At 37.9% G+C, this 12,490-nt stretch overlaps 1 protein-coding gene across 6 annotated transcripts in view; it reads left to right on the top strand.

Annotated features, from left to right (window-relative positions):
• Window positions 1–12,490, top strand: part of INO80D (INO80 complex subunit D) — a 36,807-nt gene that overhangs the window by 1,840 nt on the left and 22,477 nt on the right. For 5 of the 6 annotated variants that reach the window (XM_077785114.1, XM_021538874.3, XM_021538875.2 and 2 more), the window contains 2 exons: window positions 7,529–7,624; window positions 7,732–7,978. In XM_077785114.1, coding sequence (XP_077641240.1) covers window positions 7,761–7,978 — 218 coding nt within the window. In that variant the 5' untranslated portion in view covers window positions 7,529–7,624; window positions 7,732–7,760. The remainder of the gene's footprint in view (window positions 1–7,528; window positions 7,625–7,731; window positions 7,979–12,490) is intronic. The other variant, XM_021538878.3, reaches the window with a different exon arrangement.

Below are 12,490 nucleotides of genomic sequence, written 5' to 3'. Positions count from 1 at the left end.
TTGTACAAGTAACCTCAAATGAATTTTGGTAGTGACAATGACACTCACCTTAAAGCCTTATATTATACCATCTGATTAAAATACATAGAGTTAGCTCTAACTTTGTTACTCAACAATGTGCAATGTAGGTTTATTTTATGGCCTTTCAGTTTTTGAGGGTTGGGGGACTTAAAAATAAAATTGACAAAATGAGGGCAATGCACTGTTCCCCTGTAGACAGGTGCCCTCCCCTGGGGGCTCACCTGTAGTGGCAGTGTTTGTGCTCAGGCCACACCCCCAGGTACCACTGCTGATGGCCCAACTAGACTGCTCGTGTTTTGTATGAAGCTGTCTCTTACAAACTGGTGACATTCAGCCTTTCACATGAGCTGTTTGTAATATATTCAAAGATCACACAAGTTATATTAATTGTAAAGCTAAATTGTTTACAGAAAGCAATGCAAAATTTATGTACTGGAGGTTATTTTAATGTTCAGTATTTTTGTGATGAGTGATTGAATTTGTGTGTAGGACCTGGTCCTACAGAACTGTGTGTACCATGTTCTCATGGTATGGTAAATCATCGGGAGGTACAAATTTATTTTAAGACCACACTGAAACTCCAATAGCTTATACCTGCTGAAAGGCTCCTCTGTGAGGAGCTCTGTTGGTTTTTATTGAGTATTCCTACTGAAGCAAGAATTATACTGTATTATGAGAAAATAAGTTTATTTGTCTTTGTAGTATTGGGACTAAAAATAAGACAAAGGTATTTTGTTTAACCTCATCTGGAAAGGCGGGCTGTGTGTTATTTAAATAAATAAAATACTTTGACTTACTTTTTTTTCCCCAAGTCCAGATGCAAGGTGTGATGTGGTATGTTTAATTTCTACTTTATCTCAGGATATTGCTTTTGGTATTTTGAGATAATGTTTTTAAAGTACATTTCTGCCATGTTGCAATGCCATAAAGGGTCCATTTGTTTCTGTATCTGAAAGCCACCTCTTTGCAGCCCTGCTCATCCTGGCAAAACCCAGGCCTGTTTATAATTACATTGAAATAACTGTGCGTGACAACCTCCCTCTGAAGATGTGATAGCAGGAGTGGGGCCTGGAGACCTTCTGCTCAGATAGAGAAATCCTTGTTCAAAAGACTTTCGAGATACACTGCCCATCTTGAACTTTAGGTCAGGAATAGCCATGTTTAGGAAATGACTTTTTTGAAATCTCTAAGAATGTACTCTTGGCAGTAGTTACAAATTTTCCTATGTAAGTTCTTTTTTCTTTAGAAATCATCCAAAGTTTCTAAAATTTGTAGTCTTAAATGCTTGTTGTTTTTAGGGTTTGGGCTTTGTCAGGTTTTTTCTAAGATACTATGAGGTACAGATGAGTGAATCAGCTGAAATTGAAATTCCTGCTTAAGTTCATTTTGTATAGGAAAACAAAAAGAACCTGTTCAGTTTGTGAGCAAAAACTTCTTTTTTTCCTCCTCATAGTTACGTTTTCTGCTCTTGATTGTAACCAGTTACAAGTCTGTAAATTTTCTAGCTGTTCCTATTATTAGGAATAATGCTTAAGTTTAATTCTGTATTTATTTTATTATATTCTAAAGCATAATCTGTTTTACCAGTGTTGCCTAAAACATTCTTCTGCTTTTCTGTTAGTATATTGGATATCCTTATGCAATGTAAACTGCCTTTTGCCAGAACTGAAGTAATAAGCTTTTTGGAAAGGCAGAATGAGGACAATATTGCTTCTTTCTTCCTAGTTAGATCTTAACATATGAAAAAAAGTAGTCCAAAATGTGATTCCAGGTGGTAACTAAAAATATCTTGCAAGGTCTTAATATGTTGAATGCCTTGATCTGTCAGGGTACTTGCATGTGTGTTGCAGTACCTGCACTTCAGAGGCCTTCCTGAGAAAGGACTGTAGTTAATAAAAGTGTTCTGTACAGGAACTCTTGTAGCTGACTTTGGTGGCATCCCAGTGTCCTCTGTCTCACTTTGAATGCTTTTACTGACAAAAAGACTCTTGTTTCCACAATTACAGCATTCATGATTTGGTGGCTGAGTGTAGTAGAGAATTGAGCTGTTAAAAGACTAGAACTAAGCCAAACCTACGGATAGATCACAGCATAGGGACAGAAGTTACAACTTTGTGATGTTGATGTTGATCACAATTAGATGTGGTGCAGCTTCTCTTGATGGAACAAACATTTCAAAGAGAGGTATTAGTTGGTACAAGATAGAGAAAATGAGTATTTGACATTCATACTTAGAAGTATACTTTTTACTAACATTGATTGAAAAGTTTTGCTATAAAATAGCTTTAATGCATTTGTTTTTGCAATTAAAGCTATTTTGTAGCATGCACTTGTCATGAACTTTATGGCTCCTGTTCATCTTGGAGTGGATGAAATTCTATGTTTCCAAACGTCTTGCACTCTGTGTGCTCAATTTCAGGAAATGGATCTGACAGTGACAGGTACTTGTTCTTTCTTGGTCAAGAGGAAATGACAAAACTACTATTTATGTTATTCTTGCTTGTGGAGAGGCTGAGATTCTTGTAGATCCGTGTTGTATTTCTGGCCCCAAGCTGATGGTTTTGGGAACCTACGGAGATGATTGTACCTTGTCTGTGAGATGTCATGAACACACCAAGTAATTTAACATGAAATTTAGGCTAGCATTAGCAAATGCAAACAACACAGTAAAAGACTTCTGTAGTTGTTGTGGATTTTGTTTGGATGCAGTGTGCGAAGCTCTGAGCTCAGTCCTCTTAATTATACATCTTTTAACCACCAGCATATAATTGCCTTGCAATTTACAATCCATTTGGGGATTCCATTGCCTAAAAGGGTCTTACGTACATTGAATGTCAAGTTCTGAGCATATGTTTAAGAATGTATCAACCCACATGATTTAAAATACTCTAATATTTTCAGCACAGCATTTGCGCAAAATTACCAATCTGGGTTTTGAGGCTCTAGTGCTTTGGGCTTTCTATTGGTGAGGAAGCCATTACCTTCCCTGTAGACTACTCACAGTGTCGGGTACCAGATTTTTGTATGGCATAATGCTGCTCCTTGGGTATGGTTATAATGAAGATCGTCCCCCAAAGTTTGCTGCTGCACTGTTTTCCAGCCTCTCTGAAGGACTGTTTAATTCTTTTGGAAGAGCGGTGTGGAGCGCAGAGCTACAACTGTGTTGTCTTTGGAGCTGATGTGCACTGCAAGGGAGCTGGTTATGCCTTTACTGAAAAGCCAGTACTAAAAGCAAGTTGAAAGCTGGCTTCTTCCAGAGGGTGATAGGTATTGGCAGTTGGACAGGTGTGCTCCTGTGTGTATTGAAATCTTTCATTTCTCTTTTTGCAGTCACTGTGCAAACCACCTTCACTTGTCTTATGGACTACCAGTGGCTACACTCAGCAGGACAAGTAGCTCTGCTCTTAAGTGCTGATGTCTTAGAGTGTGACTTTGCTCTGTCCTTGCTATAAAGCCCTGATGGAGTGCTAAGTTTGTTACTCTTCTTCACATGTCTAGATAGGACTTTAGCCAGAGGGAGGAGATTTTCTTCCAGTCAGCTGCTCAGGAATAAAAAATGCGACAAGGGGAGAAGTGAATGTGTTATGAAGTTACAAATATTAGTGATAACCTCGTAAGAATGTGAAAATACCCTGCTGGGTCAGATTAGCTTGGATCCAACCTAATGTTCTGTCTCAGGCAGTAGGAATAAGTGATGCTACTTGGTGTTTTAAAAGCCCAGACACTTTTTTTGTGCTTTCTTCTCTTACTCCTCCACCACCTATATTTGTTAAATTGGTCATGCTAGCGAGTGCATCACTTATGTCCCCATTGTCCCCTACTTCTTTGATATGTTTTGAGTCAATCTCTTGCTAACTTCATCGGGTACCCCTAGCTGCAATATTTTGTGATCTAGTATGGCTGGTCTATATTTACCTTATTCCTTTACCATGATTTTTTACACCTCAGTCATGTATTACATCATTTGGCAAGGTCACGCATTTTTAGATTCCCTTCTGTTCTTTGCCCTGTTGTTTCTTGCTAGCTCAAAATCTTTTATTTAGAATCAGTTGTTTAAGGAAATCTAGGTTCCTCAAGAAGCAGCTTCGGGTTTCTCATTCATAGGTTGTGGCTAAAGCTATTTTGAGCATATGCAGGCATAATTTTTTTTTCTGTTCAACCTTCCTACATCTTCAATGTAGAATATAAATGCAAAATAAAAACAGCTTCCAGAAAGTTTTGCATTCTGATATTTTTATAGTGAAGTACAGCTGCTTAAGCATTTGCTTTTTCCAGGGGAAGTCCATGTTTCCGTCATCTCTTACTGAATCCTGTGGGACAAAAATAATTTCTCCCCCACCCACTATTTAGCTAAGTGTAGTTTCAGTTCTCTTCAGTTAAGCGACATGTGCCTATTCTATGCTTTTGCTACTTTTTGCGTAGCAACAAAAAGTTCTGATAAGAACTCCTGTAAATTGTTAAAAATAAAACACTGTATCGGATGAAATCAGAATGAAGATATTTAAGTGTCTTTGTTATTTTGTTATATATATTTATACACACACACATTCTCTTATATGGTATGCCATGAAGTAAAAAAAAAAAAGCTCCTTTTAGATTAAGTCCAGCTTCAGTTTTTGATCCTGGCAATGTATCCACATGTGTTTTGGGGAGTTTGTTTAAGAATCTACCAATAAAGATATAATTTCAAGTTTGAGAAAATTACTGTGTTGTTTTTTTTTAATATAATGTTGGTTGGCTACCATCTTTATTTGCTTTCTTGTTCCTTGCACTGTAGTTGCAGTAATTGATTACTGTCAGGATTTTTAACATGGTTATATTTGCATGAGCTTCTCCTAGTGTATATATAGACCCAAGAACTCACGTTTATGCTCGTTGGTTTCCCTGAGGATTATTGTCAGTATTTTTGTGTGAATGTTTCATATGGCATTGTCCTTGTGCCCTGTATCTCTCAGACAAGTGAGAAGTGAAATACTAGGCCTGCCTTGACACAGTCAAGTTAAATGCAAAAATAAGACTTAATTATGAGTTAAATCCAAAAATAAGACTGTGGCCACAAGAATAAATCTAGGATTATAGTGGCTGGGAGCTGTGGAGCAGTTTCTTTACAAAAGCTTAACGGAGGCACACAAGGTATGCATTTCTCACTGTTTACTTTGGAACCATCCTAAGAAACTCTTTCTTTGGTCTGTTACTTGCTAACCTTCAGAAAAGAAATACAGCTGGGTTGTACAAAAGAGGAGAAAGTTAGTGATCCATCAGAAACTCTGCAAAGCTTGATAGTAGTAGTTTAAAAGACGGTGATAAATGTACCAAAAGAAAATAGAGCACAACTTGTGGGTCACCGCAGCTGGAAGATACACTTGGTCTTTCAAGTTTTATGTCCAGTCCAGTATGCCACCTAATCCAAGCTTTGATAAACTGAGAGAAGCAGACTCTCCAGCAAAAGGCTTTCTGTCAGCCTGTTGTGTGTGTGAGATGCAAGTAGTTAAGACTCATTTGATTACTTTTGCTGCCATAGTAATAGAGGAGTCCATCTCTCAAAATTATGGAATACAGACGCTGACAACAACTCGTGTATGGGTCGTGTTCCCATAGGATTTATGTTTTGCCTTCATGTTGTTGCTGAATAATACTGAAGGGTATGTCAGTATCTGCCTGAGCCAAGGTGACTGAAAAGAATATTTGGTCCCTAACATGCTAAAGAGATTGTTTCCTTTTCCCATTCTGTCTTTTTGAAGGGCACAGTCAACAGTGAACTTTCTTGTTCTTAAGACTGACGTGTTGTGGAAAGTCATACTCCAGTGATTAGTTGGTTTCAAGTATATGTATATACTTTCATTTATATATATTGAAACTGGACTAGGTGTCTGTACGTATGTTGTGGCTATCTGGTGTAAGCAAAGCGTGAGGGCACTGCCCCTGGGGGTGGCTGCTTCCCTGTGTGCACGAAAAGGGAAAATGTGTATCAAGAGGAAATACACAGTTACCTTATTGTCAAGTGATTGTTCAGGTCACTTGCAGTAACATTCTGTAGCACCTGTCTCCATGTGTTTGCTCTGTATGCTGTATGTGTGTATGTACCAAGCTATTCCAAGAATTTTAAGTGTGTTTTTAAATCTTTTAGTACTCTTCTGTCTTTCTGCATTTACAGCTAGATATATGCTAATGAAGGCCAGATTTGTGTTGTTTACTCTGTGGGATAGGGTGTTTTGTTTTGCGCTAGTGACTTTAGAATTGTTTTTCTAGATCCCCCAGTGCCATAGTGCTTTGTCATTTTCTCATGGTACTTTTTTACAGCAGAAAGTGGAGGAAAGTACATTACAGGAGGAAAGTACATTACAGGAGGAAAGTACATCCTTCCTGCAAAGTCTGTGCAGGTTTCCTTCTTGCAATTCTGCTCTTGCCTTTTTGGGCCTTGGGAACAAGTAATTTCATTGAGGTGGTAATCTGTACATTTGTCACATGCCTCTAATTTATTACATATTTCCTGAATATCACCTCTATTAATATTCCTTTCCTTGGTGTATAACACATATGAAACAGAACTGAGTGCTGAATGCTTACACAGTGTTCAAAAGAGTTCATTCCAGTGCTTCAGGAGGACCTTTCTGAATAAAAGCTACTTGTTGCATGTTAAGCTTAGTATATCATAGTAGCTGCAGAATGTATGTACTGTTACTTTTTTTGAAACTGCTTTGGGATGTTTGGGGGTTTTGTTTGTTTGTTTTTTTGAAAGATGATTGCCAAAGATCTCCATAATGTTGAGAACTGAAAAAGTACCTTATGGCTGCATGGATTTGCACTGTAGGAACCTGGTTTAGGAACTGTAGGAACCACTGTAGGAACCAAGACTCTTGCTGAATTGACGTTTCAGCCCTTCTGGCATTCTTGGGAGTACTGAATGGTATTAATGCCTGCATTTCCCTAAAATAAGTACAGTGAGGTAGGATAAACTCTGAAGAACTGTGGTGACCTCAGGAAGGACTGCATATGGATGCTTGCAGAAATTGTAAGCAGCTGCAAAATCTGAAAGACTGGTCATCAGATGTGGTAAAAAAGCTCTTCTTTAAAAAAAAGCTTTGTTGCACTGACTGGCAAAATAATTTTGCAGCACAAAGACAGTCTGGTGGCTTTGTAAACAAAGATACCTTGAAGTAAACCCTCTGAATCAAATGAGTTAATCATCTTTCAGCTTGATTTATGAAAGCAAATGATCTAATCTGACACTTAACCTTTTTCAACTTGTAGCTTCTAATCACTTTCTGGTAGATGAGTGATGTTCTGCTAAAGTGATGTAAGTGTGGTGGCAGTAGAATTTTCTTTCCCCCAGAAATTTCTTTAATGTTTTCCAAAGATCTGTGACTACTGATTGAAAACTATTGTCCTATTGTTTTATTGGATGCTAGCTGAACCACAGGCTTGGTGACTACGTGTGCCTGTTTACTTACTGTAGTAATATCTATTTTATTTTGACTGACAGTCACCCTTTTGATATTTTCCTTAGACAATCTGCTTCATCTTGGTTCATCATCATTCCAAGATAGTGGTGTCCTTGGGGCTCTCTCTTAACATTGACATGGTACAGAAGATTTAAAATCAGGTAGTGTTTTGGATCCTTCTTTCCAGCCAAAATGAAACACACAACCTGGAACTGAATGCAGTTTTTCTTCCCTTATGTGATTTGTCTCAATATTTTGGTTCTTTCAGCTGATGTTCACAAGGAATAGAGTCACGTGATGTATGAAGGCAAACACATACACTTCTCTGAGGTTGACAATAAGCCCTTGTGCTCATATAGCCCCAAACTGTGCAAGCAGAGGCGACTTAACGGCTACGCCTTCTGTATCAGACACGTTCTGGAGGACAAGACCGCCCCCTTCAAGCAATGTGAATATGTGGCCAAGTACAACAGCCAGCGCTGCACCAACCCCATCCCCAAGTCTGAGGACCGTAGGTGAGTTGTGGATTCCTCTCTGCAAAGTGGGAAGCGGCTGGGACGTTTTATTTAAGTTGCTGGTTTCAGGATGAGGGAGGAACTGGTCTGAGTGAATTGTATTCCAGGATGTTCCTTTGAGAATTTTGTTTTTAAGACCTGTAAACTTTTTTTTTTTTTCCTGTGGGAGTGAAGTACTTAGCGAGAGGGCAGTAACTTAATCCCAAGGGAGTTTGTGCGAGAGTTCACTCCTTTTCACAAATTTGCTGTAAACTGAGGATCAAACCTGCTACACAGTATCAGCTGTTCCAACTAATTTGCTTTGTCACTCACAGTACATGCTCTTAGAAAGGCCTGCTTGTTTAGCCAGCAGTGCCAAAAGCACACTTCCATCTGCTTTTTCAGGATAAATAGTTGAAAATACTTATATTATGGACACAGGGGGCAGTGACATGTAGGGACAAATCCAGAATTACAATTCAGTGTTGGTGTTTTGGTACTGATCTGTAGTGTTGTTTTACTGGAAAAAAATAAATATTACTTGATAAGAGATGAGCCAGCTGGGAAAGTGCCACATACTCCTTTTCTTCTTTGCTTCCCTTATTTCTCTCCTCCTCCCTGCCCAAATGAAGATGCCCAGAGTGCCCAGGTATTAAATTCCTTGCAAAATATAATCCTTGAACTTGTTGAGAACTGGGAATTAAAAGCAGATTTCCCAACTTGCAGCCCATACTGTAGCCACAAGGGCATTCTTCCTTGCTCTTTAAGACTTCCTGAACACCAGTCTCATTTGTGCTGCTCAGGCTGAAATAGCAGAATTTGTCTAATCTTGTCTGCCATCTATATACAACTTCATTTTTCAGAGCTGTCATTGCAGGTTTTGCCAGTAAGGCAGTGTTTAATTAATGTGTGTGTTAACTATCTGAGGCTTGTTCTCATAGAAATGCTTTTTTAAACCTAAAATGCAAATAAAATATGCCAAAAAAATCAAGCCACTATTCACTGACCTTTCACATTATTAGCTGCCATTCACTAACCTTTTGCATTATTAGTGGTGTTCCCACTGTGCCCTACATATAACTTCCTTCTCAGCCCACAGCTCCCTCTCTTGTCTGAAACAACACTTGGACTGTGCTCTAAATTAACTTGCACTTCACCTGCCATTTCAGTTGAGGAGACTGATGAAGTGAGAAAAAAACATGAATGTTTGTCAAAAGCTGTAGGGCAAATGCTCGAATGGCACAAGATGAATAACTTTAAGCTGTAATTTGACAGTCAGTGAGTGTTTCGTTGCTACTGTACAATTGAGGCTCTTTGGAAATAAGCTCACAGAAATGATGGTAGAAATAGTTAGCACAAATGGCATGCTGTAATTTCAGATGCAAGAGCTGACTGAGAGAGTTCCTGTTTACCAGGGGTCATACTGAAAAACAATGGAAGTAATAGTACTTAATGACACTTTTTTACATCTCATATGTTCCCATGGATTTGTGATTTTTCTTTACACCTTGAATTGAGTTCACACTTTGTTCTTTTTGATTTTTCTCAAGTTAAAGTGAAGTGTGGTCATGACATCTGGTGTATGTTATATTAGAATAATTCAGTTGCATGTCGAGTGTCATGTTACAGTATTTGGAGAGGACAGCAGGTGTCTGAAAGAGAAAATAAACTTTTAATTTCAAATGAGAGGATGTGATAGTTGAAAGAATATTTTAAAAGACTGTTTTTCAGGGCAGAGTTTAATTTTGACAATAACATGTAATGGATGCTAGTGATAAGACTGTGGCTGTTCTAAACTTTATTTTTTTGGCAGGCAAACCTGTATCTGTTTCTTAGAAGACTTTTTCGCACTCTGTTCAATATAAAGATGTTTGCAGTGTCTGAGTTCTTCACTCATAGCTTTTCATTTTCTGTGTACAGAATTACTGTCAGATGGTCATTTTGTCACAGTTTAGAGACAGAACTGTACAGGATCAGAAACAGTCTGTATGATGCTCTGACAGCTATCTTCTTTTATACTTTTAGAGATTGTTAAAAAAAAGTATTTCAAGAAGATGCATGCATTATATGCCAAAAGCTTCATAGTCTGTCCACAGATGATTAAGAAGAATTATCACTTGACCCCAGACAAATGAGATGCTACCAGCCACAAAGATGGTTAATATGATGCTATATTATTACATTTCTTATTAACCATTAAAATTCTACAAATTAAATCTATTAGTGTTAATTATTAATCTATTAAATCTAATAGTGCGTGGCTTCATTGCCTTATTTGAAGTCTGATTTTTCTATTTACTATTTTTTTTGTAAAGTATATATATATGTGGGATGATACACACATGGGTTTTATATCTCTGTTTTCTCTGAATACATCTACTTCTTCCTTAACCAGATATACACAAAGATAATGAAATGCAACTTGATTTCTAAATATAGGTTTACTACAATTTAGTTGAGTTAAACACTATTTTGTCTCTAATTCTCCTCACTTAAGAAAGTCTTTAAATTATTTGTTTATATACAAGCTTCCCAGTATGTTTGGGTCTTCTCTTAAGTAAATGATGGAAGTTGATACCAAACTGGGGTGTACTAAGAAGCAGAATGCATTTGTAGGTAGAAAACCTCACTATCTGAATCCTTGCCTTCCCAGTGGATTCAGGAAACCATCCAACTGCAGTCTTCAGAGCCCATCATATTTTGTGTGCTTCATGTTATGATAATTTTAATGGATATCAACCCACCATATTTTTGGATTTAATTTGACATTACCTGCACAGAAATGCCTTTGGTGCTGAGTGAGGAAAGGGAAAACACCTGTATTAGATACTTATTGTGATACTGTCAGCTGAGCATAACTCACAGACAGGTTCTAGAAGTGACAAACTGAGCCTCTAAGACAGGCTTGTCAGAACTGGCTTTTGTAGGGCCAGCTTGACCCTGATGGGTTTTGTGTTCAGAGCTGTGTGAAAAACACTGTGCTATTTGCAGGCTTGATTCCTGTGTTCCCAGTAATCTGTCTTCCATGGAGCTTGAACTACTAATGCAGACTCTTCAGACACATGAAGTCAGAGCCACTTTAGGCCAGGGCCAACTAAAAAGCCATCCTGGAATGTGCAGGATGGGGAAATGTGGGTGCAAACCCCCCTGGCTGTGTGCAGGGCTAGCAAGTCAAGGCTGAAGTGGTGTGAATGAGAACTATGCCTAGACAAAACTGCTTGTGTGCCAACTTCTTTACCCAGAGAGGACTGAACTGCCCTTCCTGGTTTCTTCTTGCTCCTGTTAGTCCAAGGTGTAGCAGCCTTGGTTATTCTGGAAGACAGGGAGTTGACAGAGCCTAATGCACAGAGCCAAGTTAGTGTGTACTGGAATCTGGATGTTGTAGCCTGGCATCCGTGGGTTTGTGTCCAGTGGAGCCAGCTGGCTCTCAGTGATGCAGTAATGTCAACTGTAAGAGCCAAAGCTTTATTCTCTGCCATATAAAAATGATTCTGTTAGACTTAAAGGAGCAAGATAAACCCTTAATAGCCTGAAACTCAGATAATTTTAGCAAGCTTATTACCTTTCCACAGACTTATTCACCTTTTCTGTTTCTTTTCTTACTGTTTTTGCAATGAAAACAGACTATGCAGTTCTACCTCCTCACATCAGCACAAGCAAAGGATGACAATAATTTAAGTTCTGAACAATATAAGGGAAACATTTGTGTTGAGCAGAACACTCTTTTTATTGGCATAAGAGGGAAAAAAATTCTCATGTGTTTGTTTAGTCTGTTTATTGGTGTTTTTCTTCTGTAATACTAAAAATGCTGTGGTAGCTGTTCAAACAACATATTTAAAAAGGACTTAATTTTAAATATGGAAACAATGCTTGTTGACTTTAAGGGAAGCTTTATTGAGCCCTCATTATATAATTTTATTTTTAGAAGTGCATCTCTCAGTATGAATTTACAGTATTCCAGTGTGTTCTAATAAGGGCTGCACAAGTTGTTGGCTTTTAGCCTGCCTCATTTAGGTTTATTTACTGCTCACAACATAATGTAATGAAGAAATTATTTGGGCAATAATAAGTAGCAGTGCTTTTCAGCCTTTTCTGATTTGTGAAACCTTAGGAGTGTGGGTCTTGTAAGAAGCTACATATATGGAAACCATTAAAGAACATATATGAATTTGCTTTCTCTTTTTTCCCTTTTAAGAACCCTTTAGAGCTGTTCAGGCATTGTTTCTTTAGAAATGGGTCAACAAGTTCAAAGTGACTAAACTGAAGTGCTAAACCTTCTTGGGGGGTTGTTTTGGGCTTTTCTGCCATTTTTTTTGCTCCATGAAGACCAGAAGTAATATCATTTTAACCTATTTTTTCAACAAAACTTACTGTTCTCAGATTCATACTGATCCAATTTTAAAGAATATCTTCATGATATTCTATTCATTATCTTGTCCATAACTACCTTGATGCAGACATCACTTTTTCTTGTATCTTTGGTCATTTATAAGATGTAACTTTTAGATGGGATTCTGCAAAAACAAATTTTGA

The sequence above is a fragment of the Lonchura striata genome, chromosome 8 (assembly GCF_046129695.1).
Source record: "Lonchura striata isolate bLonStr1 chromosome 8, bLonStr1.mat, whole genome shotgun sequence".
Lineage (NCBI taxonomy): Eukaryota > Metazoa > Chordata > Aves > Passeriformes > Estrildidae > Lonchura > Lonchura striata.
The sequence above is the reverse complement of the archived record's forward strand: the minus strand, read 5'-3'. Positions and strand labels throughout refer to the sequence as shown.